Here is a 17,853-nt window from a genome sequence, read left to right on the forward strand (position 1 = left end):
AGGCTACAGTCCATGGGGTCGCAGAGTCAGACACGACTAAAGTAACTAAACCGTCACCATATTGAGTGCTGGCTCAGAGGCTAACTTGGTTTTGCTGTTTCTCCACCTTTTTGCAGCTCAAGGGACTGGCATTATCTCCTGGGGTTCTGGTAGAGATTCCGAGTCTCAGGCTCCTCCCAGACCAGCTGAATCAGGATCTGCATGCCAACTAAAACCCCAGGCGTCTCCTGGGCCTTTTCAGGCTGGAGAAGGTCCTGAACCACTGCAATACCCTTTGCTAAATCCCTAGATCCTAAAGGAAATCAGTCCTCAATACTCATTGGAAGGACCGATGGCTGAAACTCCCAATACTTTGGCCACCTGATGCGAAGAACTGACTCCTTGGAAAAGACCTTGATGCTGGGAAAGATTGAAGGTGGGAGGAGAGGGGGACGACAGAGGATGAGATGGTTGGATGGCATCACCCACTGGATGGACATGAGTTTGAGTAGGCTCCGGGAGTTGGTGATGGTGCAGTCCACGGGGTGGCAAAGAGTCGGACACGACTGAGCGACTGAACCGAACTGAGATCCCTGGGGCGCGATAAATAAGGGGGCTCTCCGTAAATGCTCCACTAAGTCACTAAGTAGCAAACTGCACCTTTGGCAGGGGTAGGGGTGGGGGGTGCCATCTCCTCTGAAATCCATCTCCTCTCCTCAGCAAAGGCGGAGAGCCTCTTCTACGCCCCTCTCCCCACACTCGGGCCCGCGAGGCCCATGCACGCATTGTGATGCGCGGACAGGACGCCGAGTCCAGGAAGGCCTGATTCTGTGGACGGCCCCTCACCTGGGCACGTCTTTCCCTTCCTGGGCCTGCGAGCCCGCCGGGAACCCGATGGGTGGGGCGCACTGGAAGCTGGTGAGGGAAGAAGGCTACCGCTACACTGCTTTACGTAACAGGAGCCGCTGGTTACACCTACGGCAGCTTTCCCCCGCCCAAACGCAGAGAGGGAAGGGGGAAACCCCGACTCTATCCTGAGCCCAAGTCCCAGGGACTGTTTGCCAACAAAGAGGACCGGCGTGCAAGGGGTGGAGCCTGGGAGCCGGATTACCGCGAGACGTAGTTTCCGAAGAGCCTTTGACAGGCGCAGGCGCACTACCGTTCCCGCCCCACCCCTACCGCCTCCGCGAAGGTGGCCGTCACCGGGGGAGGCGGGGCCGGCCCTATGGCACGAAGCTCGCGAGATGTGAACGCGTCTGCGCTCGTTCTTCCTGTCAGAGGCCGGAAGTGCGGGGCCTCGCTAGCGCTCCGTCTGCTGTCTGCGGCGGCGCCGCTGGGCCCCTGGTATCCGTCTCGGCTCCTCGGGTCGCGCTTCGCCTGGCCTCCCCTGGAACGAGGTGATGGCGGACTGTAAGGAGGCCGGGGCCGAGGCTCCGCCGGCCGGGGCCGCTGCTCGGGGAGGGCTCAGCCTCCTGTCCCAAGGGGAGTCTGAGGAACCTCCTGCACAGGTGAGTCCTCCGTGGGGGCGGGACCTGCAGGGCTCCCCCGGGGCCTGCGGGTCGGCTCGGCCCGGGAGGGATGTCATGGTGCCCGGTGGCTGGTGGAGCCTTCTCCACGCCTCCCCGACGGGGCCCCTGAGGGAAGAAAGTCCGTGTGCCTGTCGACTCACGTATTTACCAGGCAAGTCATGTATGTCAAAAGCGACCCTGGCCTGCCGGTCCATGCTAGCCCACAGGTGAGTCTGACACGATCCCTTCTCTCGAGGAGGAGCGCAGGTAGGAATCAGTTCAGTTCAGTCGCTCAGTCGTGTCCGGCTCTTTGCGATCCCATGGACGGCAGCACGCCAGGCCTCCCTGTCCATCACCACCACCCGGAGTTTACTCAGAACTCATGTCCATGGAGTTGGTGATGCCATCCACCCATCTCATCCTCAGTCGTCCCCTTCTCCTCCTGCCTTCAGTCTTTCCCAGCATCAGGGTCTTTTCCAATGAGTCAGTTCTTCTCATCGGGTGGCCAGAGTATTGGAGTTTCAGCTTTAGGATCAGTCCTTCCAGTGAGTATTCAGAACTGGTTTCCTTTGGGATGGACTGGTTGGATCTCCTTGCAGTCCCAAGGGACTCTTGAGAGTCTTCTCCAACACCACAAGTGGCTCCAAAACTGACCCAGCCTTGCAGAGCTCGAGAGGGACAGAGAGTGCGTTCACTGAGATGGGACTGAGCTAGTATTTGAAGGGCGCAAACTGTTTGCCTGGCTGAAAAGGGACTGTGTGAGAGAAGGTTGGAAGAGTTAACTCAGACCCTGAGCCTTCTTGGAGGTATGCGGGTGAAATCTGTGCAGATCCCACAGTGACTTGCCTTGCTGTGAATTTAGACATTCAGAGTGTTTATGTAATAGACAGACCAATGAATTACTAAACACTGAAAAACGAAGAAGACCCAAATATTACCACAAACCACTTCCTAAATGATGCATGCTATTGAAATTAAAATACATGTTTAATATTGAACCGAGCTTTTATTACATTTTGTGTTTAGTTACTGTGGTACTGTTTACTCCCTGGTTTCTGCTTCTGCCCTTATGAATGTTTTAAAAGACAGTTTGATTGGCCTGTTTCCTAGCTAAAAACCATAACCATGATACTCCTTGACTCATCTTTTTTCTTTGAAATTATGTGAAAAAGAGCTAAGTAAATTGTACAAATTTATGCTCCCATTTATCAACTGCTGCTAGTAACATGTAGCATATTATTGTAAGCCTGATGTGGTAGGGTATTATTATTATTAAGATGGGATTTTTTTTTTTTAATTCCTAGTAATGTACATTAAAGTTTCATTTAACATGTTAATCAGGGATCAGCTTTATTTCTCGGAGGCAATGAAGTGAAGAGCCGAGCTGTGGTGAAATACTCTTCTGCCCCTCCTCGGACGGCATTTGCACGCCTCGAAGAGAAAACAGACTTGAAACTCCCACCTGCCAACTGGTTACGAGAGAGTGCCAAGTTAGGGCCGGCAGGAACTACCATTCTTGGCAACAGCAGGAAAAGCAAGCCATTTTCCAGGTAAATGTTAATTAATGGCATTTTAACCTGCTCCTCAACCCTCCACCTTAGAACTCTTAAGACTTGCTTTTCAGTGTAATTTATAACGCTCATCAACATGCCAAGACTTCACTTTAGGAAAAGATTATATTTGACTTTCATTGTGCTTTTTCACAATAATGGGATTCTGTTAAAATGTGAAGATATCAATTGCATATGCTTCTTTCAAGTCTGCATTATGTTATTAACAAAGATTAATTTTGACCACTAAAATTCAATTAGCTAGTTTCATTTTAGCCAGTTTTCATACCTTTTGATTATGTGAATATGGAGTCTCAGGGGGGAAACCCTTAAAACTACCTAACCTGTCCTGTGGAATTTTCCATTAAATGGTGGTGGATTGTCTGGTCTGAAACAACAGTGATGTAAAAACACAGCATGTTTAGATATATACCCTTAACTTTTGACACTTGCTGGAAATTCCGCTGGTGGTATTTAAGGTTGAGAAAAAGACCTGGGTCTTACAGAGGAGAATGTACTGATGTCCATATTCTTATTGACCTTTTAATGTGGGGGGTTCCCTTTTTCCCTCTCAGTGATTGAACCTAAAGTATTTCCGCATAACATACAGCAGGAGCCCTAAATATATTAATACCTTACATGCCAGTGATTTGGAAATTACCCTGATGCCTCAAGAGGTAAAAGCTATATTTGCAAAATGTTGCTTGTATGTAGCATTCTTTATACTAGCAGAAAAATTGCAAAGAGTTCGCATGTCTTCTTTTAGAAAAATGGCTTAATAAAGCAGAATTAAATGTTATAAAGTGATTTGGCTGATAATTATATTGACAGTGTACAGACACTGCTGAGTACTTTATGTGCTTATCTCGTTTCATTCTGTCAACAGCCTTTTGAATTTGGTGCTGTTAACTTTCCTGCAGAAAAGTGAGGCTTGGAAAGGTTAAGGGCTTGCCTAGCCCATGTGGTAAATCATCAGCATACTTTGAAGTGAGGCAGTCCTAAATAAGTGTTCTGACTCTGCCACCTCCTCACTAAAAAATGGTGACGGCAGCTGCTTTTCATACTTGCAGATTATAGATGTACCTCACGTGGTACCTGGCACAAGTTTGGTGCTCAGTGAGCTATTTTTTCTCCTTCTGGTTGAATTGGTGTTGTGTGCATTTTTTTCTCATACATTTTAAAAAACGGTACTAGTGTATATCACTGGGAACATGATCCCAGAGACTAAAACCGTTATAAATGTTTCTATTGTTTGTCTTATCTCCCCATCTAAAAAGAATAACTCAGACTGACTGTTTTCTATTGCATATTTTTTTAGATTTCATGACTAGAAAAGTAAAAATGATTGTAATTGTTTTTATTCTAAATATTTTCTATTATTGCTTCTATTACTGTTGTATTTCTGTCTTGTATCAAATTTAAGATGCCATTGATTTTAAGTTGTCCCATTATTTTTATTTGTTTTAACAAAATTTTTAAAAGTCTGGTTGGCTTATAATGTGTTGGTTTCTGGTGTACAGTAGTGATTCAGTTATATGTATATATACATATATGTATATTCTTTTTCATATTCTTTTCCATTATGGTTTATCATACAGTATTGAATGTAGTCCCTTGTGCTATACAGTAGGACCTTGTTTATCCATCCTGTATATAATAGTTTGTATCTGTTAATCCTAAACTCCATTCTGTCCCTCCTCAACTGCACTCCTTCATGGCAACCACAAGTCTTATTTTCTATATCTGTTAAGTGACCCCCATTATTTTATGTACCACTAAGAAGGAAAAACTAGCCAACTGTAATGGTGATAAGCATACTGTTTTCAGAGATGTTAGAGTGTGGAAAATGTATATCCAAGAAATGCTGAGATATAGTATTCTGTTATAACAACACCTGCCCCACCATGAACGTGATTTTTGTGGCCTTTGTTTTCTCCGTTAGTTTTGGGATGGCATACGACTTTATTGATTCAGTGGGAAACGATGTGGATGTTGTCTCTGACTCTGAAGTAAGTGTCCTCTTTGCGACTATAATTGGGATGTTTGTGCGGGGATTTATAACCTGTTCTTTCCTGCAGCCTGGAAAAATTATTGATGAAATAAGCTACAACTGTCTGATTATTGAACACCTTTTTTTATTAAAGTAACACTGTTCACTGCATCATTTCCTCAAAGAGGAGGGAACAACTTGCAAAATACTGGCATTGGTATTGATGGTTGTATTTTAATGATAGCAGTTTTGTTGATAGCAGTTACAATGTTGGGTTATGTAATGTTGCTGGTTGAGAATTAGATACGATACTTGTAGTAAAATCTGTTGATGCTTAGTTGGCCAGTTTTTTCTGAGATGCTAAAAGCTTGGGTCAGTGCAACAGTGTGACCTATATATACTTTATGAAATTCCATCATGTAAAAGTAAATCTTTGTCATGTACATTAACACAGGGAGACTGGTAAAGTGTAGGTGATTCTGGTTTTAAGCTCTGGCTTCCATGTGTTTGTAGGTAGCTCCTTAAGGTACAGTTTGTATGAACTTAAAGGAAATGAGGTTTATTATGCTTTAAAACTGAGTGAAGTTAAATTTGAAAGATTCCAGATCATACCGCAGAGGTGTCTCTAAACTGTTTTTCCTTTTGTATTTTTTAAGAACATAAAAAAGCTTCTGAAGATTCCCTACAGCAAATCACATGTGAGCATGGCCGTGCACCGCATAGGAAGGACTCTCTTGTTAGATGAGTTAGATATCCAGGAACTCTTTATGAGATCATCTCAGGTAATTCTTGAGAAATAACAAAAAAGCACTGTTTTAACAACTTATGGGCACTAGAAATGTGGTTTTGTTTCAAAGAAAGGACAAAGTGAAAACGTGGTTGAGTGCTTCCACCAAGAAATGAAAAGTTTAACTGAAGATTACAAAAGCTTTAATAAAGAAAAAGGTAGAAAAGAGAACAGTAGAGAAACTTATTTTATTGATACCAGTAGCCAGAATTCTTATAAGTAAAAGGGTGAAGTGAAGAAAGTTACGAAAAATATGAAGTTTAAGGGCCTGGTTAAATTTTCGAAAAATCCTTTCATGTCTATATTAAAGAGATTGTCATGAAACATGGCTACCAGGAAATGTGAAAAATGTTTAAAAAATTATTCCTCTGAATATATAGTTACGTCAGAATTAATTGGTTCTCTTTAAGCAGAGCTTCTCAAACTGTGTGTGGTAAATGACTGTTGTCCTGCACCATTTTTTTGTGATGGTGGTTTAGTTGCTAAGTCGTGTCCGACTCTTGTGACCCCATGGACTGTAGCCTGCCAGGTCCTCTTGTCCGTGAGGAGTCTCCAGGCAAGAATACTGGAGTGGGCTGCCATTTCATTCTCCAGGGGATCTTCCCCACCCAGGAATTGAACCCAGGTCTCCTGCATCGCAGGTGGATTCTTTACTAACTGAACTACAAGGGAAGTCACCATTATTTTGTAAAATGTAATAATGCTGCAGTTTCCGAAAGCTGACTCTACATTTCTGTATTTACCTTGTTGTTACAAATAGTTGTTGATTGCAAATAGTTCATGGTCTTGCCACTCACTCCCATAGGCTACTCTTAAAGAATAGTCTTGCAATGCTTTGATAAAGGAAAAGAAGTTACAGTGATTTAAACTGACATTTATAGTAAATGTTTTTCTATTTGTAAAGATCACAGTTCAGTTCAATCTGTATGTGTTAGCCACTAGGCAAGGTCTTGAGAATCACAGCCCTGCTTCCTTGTAGCTTATAAACACACAGATAATTTTAGTGCTTTGTGCATAGTGGGACTTATCCCAGGCACTAATTATCAATTTCTTATGTTACCAGACTGGTGATTGGACATGGTTAAAAGAGTTTTATCAAAGACTTATTGATCAGAAATGGCAGAGGAAGAAAAAAAGCAAAGAACACTGGTATCAGAAGGCTATTCTTTCGAAGTTTTTGTATTACAGGTACTTAGCTATTTGTTTATTTTTATTTGAAGAGAAAAAATGAAATTCTGATATAAAACGTAATTTGAAGCCAGTAAAGGTAATTTAAGTTTGGCTACTGTTATTGTTGGCATTTGTCCTGTATTCCTTTTTTTAATGAGACTTATGCTTGGTTATAGAATCTAGTTTTTTGAAACTGGTGGGCTGTTACATAAAGTTAAGTAACAATGTGTGTTTTTTTGCTTCTGACTTGGCCAGTATCAATGGCGATGGAGCTGCTCAGCCTGTCCCATCTGCCGCAGAACAGCAGGAATCGCCCAGCTCTGATCAGGCCAGTGATTCAGATGGGGCTTCGTGGCCTGCCCCCTTTGAAATGCCTTCCTCAGTCTCTGAAGACCCCAGTGCTTCCAGTCAGGTTAGACATTGCTTAGATGCTAATTCAGCAAAATCATTTAAGGAGACAAAGCCAATTATCCTATCAATAAAAAATAGACAAATAGGAATAAAAAATATTCTATCAATTTATGTCTTCACAGGTACAAAAAGTCCTTTTTTAGGTTTTTCAGTATGGAATTTACAAGGGTTATTATGGATGGCTAGATCAGATTTTTTTCAAGAAATAAAGATTTTTTAAAGTTTTACCACATTTAAAATAGCTTATTAATATGTTTATCAATATTGATGTATCTCCTCATAGTCATAAGGAGATATGGTGTATTTAAACTGTGGAAATATTAAGTGCCTTTCAGATATTGAGACTCACAGGCCTGTTTGTAATTTAAATACTAGCCTTCTACCTTAACTTTCAGTCGGATTTCTTGGTCCTGAAATAGCTCTGCACATTTTCTCAGTGGAGTTACTAAGACTTAACCTACATTAATGTTATAAAGCTTTTAGAAAGAAGAGAGAATGGACTGTGACCTCTTTGATCTCTTATATTCTTGGTTTCTTCTTATTGTTCATTTGTTTTTGTCCTTATTGTGTCTGTCAAGTAACTCCATAGATGTAAATGGTGCATGTTTATTTTTAGGAAAATTGACAAGCTTGAGGTAACTTGGTAAATTGCATTTCTCCTCTGACTGTGTGCTCTCACACACTGAACGTTCATTATTAGATTGTTTCTATCCTCGCAAACTATAAGGTCATAGGAGACAAAATACCTTTAACCTGATTTTAGTTTAGTAGGTTTTCAGATAGAGATGCCTCACTGAACTGTGTAGTGAACTTAATTTTTTTCCAGAGTTGGGAAAACTGTAAGGAAGAGTAAGGGAGTAATTAGCATCCAAGTCCACATAGTGATAACCCAGGAGGTAGGAAAGTTATTAACATAGAAATGAGAAGGGACATGGGTGCTGGGTGCTGGCAGGGTTCTATGTCATGACTTGGGTGGTGGTTACATGGATAATTTGTTTTCTAATTAGTCGTCATACTGTATTCTGTATAATTTATGTGCTTTTCTGTATTTGATTATATGGTTAGACCGCATCACCGACTCAGTGGACATGAATTTAAGCAAACTCCGGGAGATAGTGGAGGACTGAGGAGTCTGGTGAGCTATAGTCCACGGGCTCGCAAAGAGTTAGACATGACTTAGCAACTGGCCAACAGCAAAATATGTGATTATACTTTACTGAAGGAGTTTTTAAAAAATTATTTAGTATTCCTTGACTGCAAAACACACACATTATAAAAAGGCCACATAATGAAAATTCCAGTCTCCTGCTGCCCATCTCCCCATATCAGCCTTACCATCCTGTCCTTCAAAGGTCACTTTGAAAACTCTGGAGGCTTTTGAGAATCTGTAGACTTGCCTGTGAAAGAAATGGCCTGGACTCTATCTGTTCAATGCTTCTGATGCCTCATACTTTATGCCACATGGTGTGTGTATTCTTCATCCTTTTAGCTGCATATGTATTATGTTGATGGTATCGTTTTTCAAATAAGTAAATAAAGCTCATAAAAAGTAGATGTTTGTCTGTGGTCACACAGCTGGTGGAGTTCAAGCTAGGGTTTAAACCCTGGTCTTACTGATCAGAGGCCTGTCCTCACAGCAGGACTCCACTGTGTCTGTATATTCCACACATTTAGAAGGGCCCTGTGAGCAGTCAAGTTGTCTGGGCAATGGCATATCCCTAAGCAGAGCTACCCTGCCTACAAATAATCTTTTACAGAATGCTTTCTGTGACATATATAAATCTCTAAACTTCATGAATTCTTGCTCCCAAGACTAAATCGGCAAGTTTGAGGCCCATGTTAACCAATAATAGAGTTTAAATAGTTCTCTGGTCTGGCCTTGGAGCCAAACTTTTATTAAGAACATTATAACCTAGAACCTATAAATCCCACTAAAGCAATATGTGGCAAATATAATTTTGGGAACGGATCCATAGGTCGATAACTTGTCTGTATAAGTAAACAATACAGTATATGTTTGAAATTCTTTAAGGACCTCTGCGAAGAAGACATGCAGAAGCACTGGAGATCTCCCACTGCTTACCTCAGAAAACGGGTGCTAAGCTTATTAGCACACAGATAGGAATAAGCAACACACATACGTGCTCACATGCACACACACATATGCTTGCTCGTCTTGGCTTAATGGTTTTTAATGGCAGCTGCCCTAATGGTTGGAAAATCAGTGGACTGTGTTTACTATGTCAAAGGTTCCTCTTCCTGTGTGTTTTCCAAAATATATTCCACAGATAATAATAATTATAAGAATAATCTGTAATAAGAATAAAAAGTGTCACAAGATCACATAAATTGGAGAGTAATGGATTATGTAGAGGTCATGTAGGCTTCCCAGTGCAGGACCTCTCAGGAGCCTTTTATGGTAATAAGCATTGTTACTCTCCAAAAGCAAATCCTTGTAAACAGTGTTTTGCAGATCTGACTCTGGGAATTTTTCACCAAGTACCTCAGAGACTAGACTTCTGTGAAAAACACATTAGAACATGTGAAGCTGAGGACTGTTCTGATGACCTGTGTCACAAAAATATGGCTGAGATTTCTTGGGAAATGTTTAATCCAGTAGGGATGGAATAGGCTTTGAAAGAGCAGTGCTGTTCCAGTTCACCTCAAAAAAGAAGAAAAAAGGTTGGGAAGCTTAAAATAAATCTTTAGTCTTGATTGAGTAAGATCTGAATGTGTTTAGCTTATTATAGTGACTGACGGTTAGGAACTGAAGTCTGCACCCGGTGAGGAGAGGTAATGATTCATATCAGCTGTAATTTACAAGAGCAGGTTTGAGCTGTATGCCTTGATGTGTGGGTGATACTCTTTAACAGTAGGCCATCTGTAAGAAGTTACGACAGCAGAATCACTCCTGTCCTTGCACTTTTCACAGGGAACTGAGCCTCTTGAACCCTCATACATAGTGGGGCATGTGGCCTCAGCGCCTAAAGAACAAAACCTGACTCCTTTATTCAATGACGGGGAGAACAGTCAGGTATGCTCTCTGTGGGGTCCAAGTCGAGACACCACATCCCCAGTCTACTTCGTCATCTAAGAGCTAGTCTTAAATTGGAATTCATAGGGAAAAAAATCCACTTGATCTTAAAAATCTCTTCCTAAACATTTGTGATCTTCTAGCTCTGTGGCTTCATTTATCTTTTCTTCTTTGTCTTTTCCTTCTTCTAGTCTTTTTGTGGATCATGGGGGGAGATTACAGACCCCCTGTTTATTATATAATCTTTCTATTTTATTTCAAATCAAAGGGTCTTAAAAATGACTTTGTTCGGAATATTTTATGGACGTTTGAAGACATACACATGTTAGTTGGCTCCAACATGCCTATCTTTGGAGGCGGCCGATATCCAGCAGTCAGCTTACGTCTCAGGTAACTAGACTTATGTTCCTTTAGAATCGTGTTCCAGTTTGCTTTCACCTGCTTATTTTGGCATCCTTTCTTTTTTCTAGTTTTTTTTTTTTTTCTTTCACTTCCCTCCTTCCTCCACCAGTTGAAATGGCCACAGTACAGAAGGAGTGTTTGAGCAAGTGCTGAAAACCCTGTGGCTGGCTTTTCATTCTAGTCTTCGGTAGTGGAGTCAGAGACCTGCTGTCCTGACTGAGTCTTAGGTCTGAATCTACGACTTGTGAGAATAGAGTACAGTTTATTTAACTACTTAAGAAGGTGGTTTACCGGCTTCCTGTTAACTACATGTGAGCATTTTGTAATGTTCCAGTTGTAAGTGTTCACGTCGTCCATCCTGTGTGAATCCTGCCTTGGGCACTGTGATGTACGCTGGTCAATCTTCACTTCAGGTTGTATGAGGAGCATGCAGTAGGCTCCCAGCCGTCTGTGTCATAGATCCTCCTTTTGCTCCTGAAAGCTCTTAGGACACCCATTAGGAGTCCAAGCAAAGCTTATGGGAAGATGTTGAGTACAGCATACCCCATGAGCTGTGTATGCATGTCTCATTAGAAGAGAAGCATAAATGGCATTCTCCAACTAGGGAGAACAGATTAAAACATTCTAACGAGGGGAGTAAGCCTCAGAGGATTTGCAATGGAACATCTTCATTAATCAAATAACACCAGAAATGTGTTTTTAGGGATAACAACAAACCGATTAATGTGCTAACTGGAATTGACTATTGGTTGGACAACTTGATATGCAACGTGCCAGAGCTTGTCATGTGTTTTCATGTAAATGGAATTGTACAGGTAAGCCTGATACAATGTGACTTTTGAACTAACCTCTCAACTACAGATTGGGGCAGAAAGTATCTCACTAAAGTTTTTAACACCCTTCAGTAAGGTGTATTTTGGGAAGGAAGATAATGATGGCTAAACTGAAATTAGACTGCTATTACATTTGAGTTGGTGCTGTCAGAATTCTAGATGTTACAGGAGTTTAATTTATAGGTAATTTGTGAGCAGGTCATAAATATACTAAAATCTCCTTTTTTAGCCAGAGAATTACAATTTTAAGGCAAGCACCCATAGTAATTACTTCAAAGTGTCTGAACAGTGAAGGTGTTTATTCAGTATCGCATACTGTTATTCAGTATACAGATATGAATGCTTAATGCAGCATGTTGAGGAAAGGCCTCAGCAGCAATTGCATAAAGTAGATAGCTTGTATAGCAAATTGTTATAGAGCGTTTTCTATTTATGAGGGACTTTGTCCCCATCTGAAATGTTGGAGTTTGGAAAGCAATAAGATTGGTCACTACTCAGAACGATTTAATCTAATGGGAAATAAGAACGTGCCAAGAGGAGAGTAGGAAAGGGGAGGTGCAGGGTTAGAAGCATACACACGGGAACCTGGGTGGCCAGAGAAGGGTGTGGCCGCTTCTGCTCTGACCTGTTTTCCGGTTGAATTGCAGTTTCTAGCCTTAGAGTACTTCAGAAAATATGCTCAGAGGCATGTAGGGAAGTGTGAGCAGAAGACGAGCAAGAAAAAAAATGAGGAGGCCCTTTAGAGATTGTAATGGTAATAGCTTTGCAGCCTTTCCTCTTTCCTGCTTCCTCCACACGCACCCCACCCCTCCCCACCCCCGTGCTCCATTTCTTTAAAGGAATAGTCCAGAGCTCAAAGGAAAAGCAGTGTACACTAGAAATCCTGCCCAGGTGACGCTAGTGTCTGGGAAAAGAAAAAGCCAAAAATAGCGTATTTTGAGAAAGCTTACTGGGTGAAGTCTACCTTGATTTATCACCTTCCCAGTTGAAAACCATGAGGGTAGAATGGAAGAAAGTGTACAGTGTAACTTATTCTGTGGTTGGAACAGAAATGAGATGTGCCTAAGTCTGTGGTTCAAAGTATGGTGATGACTCTCCCTTAAGAATTATTCCTGTGGTAAACCACCACATTGCTGGCAAGGATGGGTCAGATTCCTTCAGAGTATCAGAGCAGAAAAAAGACCGAAAACCAGTGCCTTAAACTCTCATGCTGTGTAGGTCTCTGATTGCAGGATTTATGTATGTGGTCTCTTTTTATAAGAGCAGTGTTGCTGTGTAGGTTTTCTCAAACTGTCTTTTCTCTGTTTTCTAGAAGTATGAAATGATAAAAACAGAAGAAATTCCCAATTTGGAAAATTCTAATTTTTCTACTAAAGTCATAAAAGACATTGCACAAAATATTTTATCATTTTTGAAATCTAATTGTACCAAGGAAGGACACACCTATTGGCTATTTAAAGGTGAGCTAATGTTTCAGTGAGTGATCATTGATTTGAGTGGCAACTGTAAAATGAGGTTTATTTGGTTTTTTGTTTTGTTTTCTTCCCAGCAAGTGGCAGTGATATAGTGAAGCTCTATGATCTCACTACTCTTTGTGAAGAAACTGAAGACAAATACCAAAATCCATTCACAATGCCAGTGGCTATTCTTTTATATAAGTGAGTGCTTTAAGAAGTTAAGATGAAGAAGTAGCCTTATTTAAAAGTTTAAGTGTATGGCCTCACTATCTATGCCAAGGTTTTAAATACCTTTTAGATTTTCCTAGTTTAAAAACTGTGTATGTGTATTCATCTGTATACTGTCGCACAATCAATAGGGAAAGGGAGAGGAGCAGGGGTTTTGTTGTTTCTTCTTTCCTTATTCTGCTGGAAGGAAAGAAGAGCATGCCTAGACTTGAGTCTTGAGAAAATGATGAATGGGCAGTAAAGTTGATGTAAACTCCTTTTAGGGTTGCTTGCAACATGATGATGAAGAAGAATCAAAATAAGAAACACTACGGGACAGTTCGAACCCTGCTTCTGAATTGTGTTAAATTGCTGGACAAAAGCAGACATCCTCAAGTAAGATTAATATACGCCCTCTAAAAGAATTCTGACATTCTGATAGAGAATGGTTGCCCAGACATTAAAGCTACCTAATGCAGAGTCTGCAACTGCCTGATCTGGTTTGCCAACCAGTTACCACATGTTGTGCCTCATCTGAATTGAGATGTGCTTTAAATGGAAAACACACACTGAATTTTCAAGAGTCTGTGTGTGTGCACGTGTACACGTTACATATTGAAATATTTTGTGTTTATTGAGTCAAATATATTAAAATTGATTTCGCCAGATTTTGTTCTATAAATTTAGAACTCACATAATTTTAACAAAGTAGTGCCATTTTTCCTTTGTATTTTCATTGTTAGAAAGTGGGAAACTATTTTATAGTCTGTCTTGAGAGACCCATTTAAATAAATGAATGTCAGTATAAATAAGGTCCACATTCTGTACCTCAGTACATAAAAGCATCTCTTAAAAAAACCTCAGTCTTGTGCCCCATGGTTTTACATCACCCTTATTACAAACCTCAGTGGTCTGAATTTGATAATTGTATGTCTCAGTGTAAGGCTAGTTGTTGAATCCTGTTTAAATCAGAAAAGATACATAGTATTATGATGTTTTTATAAAAGATTCAAGTTAATTTTAATTGTAGCCATATTTAATTTGGAGATAAAGATTTTCCTGGAGACCAAACCAAGAGAAATTGGTTTCAAAGAAAAGTGGCAGAACAATTTTTGGCTATATCCATTTGCAGATTAAGGTGGTGGTTAGTAAGTTAGAAAATAATGTTAAGGCTATTGAATGTCTGTGATAAAGAATTACTTAAATAATAGAGTAGAATAATGCTGATATGTAAATGCTAATTTTAAGGGAAACCAGAAATTTCTGGACTTTTTGCTCATTAAGCTCATGGAGGTTTTTCCCCCAGAACTGTAAATTGTATAGTAAATTCCAGTTTCTTAGTTGAACGGAGTGATAGCTTACTAATATTTTAGTTGTGACACTTTACATGTGAAAACTTGTTTCCAGTGAAATACAGTTGCAGTTTTTTCTTAAGCGAGAAGACTGGGAATGGATAGTTTCAGGAAATAAACATGTCAACCCATGAGGATTTTACAGTACATTCAGAGCATTGGTACTTAGAATCAGGAACGTTTCTGTGCGTATGCCTGTCTGCAGATCTCCTCAAATGTGTTAGTACGATAGTAAAGTTCATTTCGTTTTAGAATGCTCAATTTTGGTGAGTCACTAATATATTTTTTTCTTTTTGTAAGATTATTGCTTCAGCCAATTACATGCTTTCAGAACTTTTTCAATTGGATGAACCTAAAAAAGAAGAAAGTTCAGAATCTCCATTAAATGAGAATTCTGATGAAAGTTACAGTGAAGAGGAGGAGGAGATGCCAGACAGCGATGAAAACGGACCCTACAGCACTAGCTCTGACCCTTCAGATGACAACAAAGCAGTAGCTATAATTAAGTCTGTTGGAGAGCTGTCCGTTCCGGAAAAATACAAATCCATTCATCAAATCAGGGTGAGCATGTTGACATTTGTATTAAAATTTCATCAGTGGAATTAATTGAGTACAGTTAGCCTCTCAAAAGATGGCGTTACTTCAACTAATCCTTCATGATATGGGGTCTAATAATCATTAGCTCTATGAAATCTGAAAATCGGTTGTATAATTGTCCCAGGGTCACTGACCCACATGTAAACCGACAGTGGGCAGATGTGTAAATGACACATCAGTATGTTAATTTTCATGTGGGAGATTTTTCTTCCCAGTGACCAATGTGCAGCCCCCTCTCCTCATCAGGGTGCCTCTTCCCAGTTGCTGGGAGACAGTATATGTTGCTTGGTGAACATAGAATCAGAGCGCATGGGCGGCTTGTTGATCCGTATGTGGAGAGACCTGGCACCTTGTCCTTGTGCTATAGGACGGCGCCTTTCAGTGACTGTGGGCATGTCAGCTGGATTGGACATATCCTGACTGGTCACGGCCCAGTGGACCCTGACAGCTTCCTGCCCGTTAGGTTTCTATTGGTGTTGATCGCGTTGACTGTCATACCATCCATTTTTTCTAGTGTTTTATTTTTCCAAATTATTCCTACTTTCCAGTAGTATTTATAGATAATTTCTTACTTTAAGCTCTGATGTTAACTTTCAGATGGAAATTTTATATTCAAATAGGTTTTTAGAGGATCTCTCTTGTCATTCCAAAACATTGCCTGTCCTTCTGACCTCTTCGTTTCCCCTCTCGTTTACCTTAGCCCCACTGCCTTTTTCTCTCTTATTCAGAGTCACGCCCACCTGCGGGCCTGTGCATCTGCTGTCGCTTGTGCTCGGAACTTACCCTTTCCCCAGACCTTTTTGTGGCTGGCTTTTTCTAAGTTGCTTGAAATGTTACCTCTAGGAGACCTTCCCTGACTGCTCTAGATAAAACATGGTCTGTTTTTTTCTCCTTCATGGGGCGGATAATCTGTACCTGAAATTCCCGTGTGTCTGTGTCCCATCACTGAAATATAGGCTCCCTGGAGGTATGGGCTCCCTGGAAATACAGGCTCTCCCGTGTCTCCATGGCTACAACCCATAATGTGCCTGTGTGCTCGGTTGCTCAGTCATGTCTGACTCTTTGCAGCCCCGTGGACTGCGACCCCTCTGTCCATGGGATTTTTCAGGCAAGAATATTGGAGTGGGTTGCCATTTCCTCCTCCAGAGGATCTTCCCGACTAGGGGTCAAACCCGCATCTCCTGCATTGGCAGGCGGATTCACCACCATTGCACCACCTAGGAAGCCCACAACACATAATTGGTGTTCAGTAAATATTTGACTAAATGACCATAGGAAAAAGTCATTAACTGTCCATCTGAATTTTAGTGCACTTGGCAGCTTGAGCAACTCCGAGTACAGTAAAAAAAAAAAAAAAGTTTATTACTGTAAACAAAATCATTGGTTGTAAAAAGTGCCTTATTTGGGAAACTGCTTTGTCAACAGAATGCTGTTACATTTGGTGAGTGGTGTGTTTACAGATTTTTTTTTTTTTAGCAGAGAACTTTCTATCAATATCGAAAGCACTCAGAAATAGCATTCATATAAACATGTCTTTTGTGTTAGCTCTACCATATCTCAGTACTTTCTGGAGTACAGACAGTATGGCTCCAGGGCCCCAGACTCAGCACTTGCTCACTGCAAGCTTGAACACAGCACCTAACATCTGTGTTTACTTCTCTGTATAATGAGAGCGGTAATTCCAGCCTGTAAGATTCACCAAGTGGAATGCCTCACAGAACTGCTTACACATCATATCACCTACTAGGCAGAGGTTATTAACTGGCTCTGCTCCTAATTAAGTGTATACATTATACATGAGACTGTGGGCAGTACTGGTTAACATTGCTAAACTGCTGATAATTGTGAACTGTGTGTTAGCAAGCACTTGTGCTCGTCGGGGGTGAGCTCACCCATCGGATTAGGTGTAGATTTATTTAAAACATCTCTTGCTTGCTTTTTTGTTGTAATAGAATTATTTTTTTAATTTTAAGTACTTAAAGCAACATATACTGGAAGATCTTTTTAAACAAGATTTTTGTTGATGCCTATATCCATTTACTCTGCAATTAAAACAAGATTAGTGTGTAATTGAAACAATTCATTAACCTTGAAACAGATACCTCACTAAGCTGAATACACAGAAAAGTTCAAAATTTATTGATTTGCAGAATTTTAGTAATTCCTGGGAGATGGAATTTGTTGTATCGGCAGCATGTTAATAATTTTTAATGTTCGTTTCTGAAGCCCAGTTGTGCGTTTCCCGTTTGTCATGACACAGAAGAGCGCTGTAGGCTTGTGCTGAGCTATGTTCTGGAGGTAAGTTTCAGTTTAGACTTCACTGTTTCAGTAAAGCTTGTACTTGATATGCAAATGGCACTTGTTTGCTGCTACTAAGTCTCTTCAGTCATGTCCAACTGTGTGACCCCATAGACGGCAGCCCACCGAGCTCCGCTGTCCCTGGGATTCTCCAGGCAAGAACACTGGAGTGGGTTGCCATTTCCTTCTCCAATGCATGAAAGTGAAAAGTGAAAGTGAAGTTGCTCAGTCCTCTCTGACTCTTCTCAACCCCATGGACTACAGCCTACCAGGCTCTT

The 17,853-nt window shown here is 41.0% G+C and overlaps 1 protein-coding gene across 3 annotated transcripts in view; it reads left to right on the plus strand.

Annotated features, from left to right (window-relative positions):
• The first annotated feature begins 1,240 nt into the window (after positions 1-1,240).
• EDRF1 (erythroid differentiation regulatory factor 1) overlaps positions 1,241-17,853 on the plus strand; it is a 31,790-nt gene continuing 15,177 nt past the window's right edge. For 2 of the 3 annotated variants that reach the window (XM_040255132.1, XM_040255133.1), the window contains exons 1-14: positions 1,241-1,487; positions 2,829-3,037; positions 4,980-5,046; positions 5,684-5,809; positions 6,878-7,002; positions 7,240-7,396; positions 10,328-10,429; positions 10,698-10,819; positions 11,535-11,646; positions 12,977-13,124; positions 13,214-13,322; positions 13,613-13,724; positions 14,981-15,241; positions 17,504-17,575. In XM_040255132.1, the coding sequence (XP_040111066.1) occupies positions 1,380-1,487; positions 2,829-3,037; positions 4,980-5,046; positions 5,684-5,809; positions 6,878-7,002; positions 7,240-7,396; positions 10,328-10,429; positions 10,698-10,819; positions 11,535-11,646; positions 12,977-13,124; positions 13,214-13,322; positions 13,613-13,724; positions 14,981-15,241; positions 17,504-17,575 (1,830 nt within the window). In that variant the 5' untranslated portion in view covers positions 1,241-1,379. The remainder of the gene's footprint in view (positions 1,488-2,828; positions 3,038-4,979; positions 5,047-5,683; positions 5,810-6,877; positions 7,003-7,239; positions 7,397-10,327; positions 10,430-10,697; positions 10,820-11,534; positions 11,647-12,976; positions 13,125-13,213; positions 13,323-13,612; positions 13,725-14,980; positions 15,242-17,503; positions 17,576-17,853) is intronic. The other variant, XM_040255134.1, reaches the window with a different exon arrangement.

The sequence above is a fragment of the Oryx dammah genome, unplaced genomic scaffold (genome assembly GCF_014754425.2).
Source record: "Oryx dammah isolate SB20612 unplaced genomic scaffold, SCBI_Odam_1.1 HiC_scaffold_14, whole genome shotgun sequence".
In the NCBI taxonomy this organism is placed as follows: Eukaryota; Metazoa; Chordata; class Mammalia; order Artiodactyla; family Bovidae; genus Oryx; species Oryx dammah.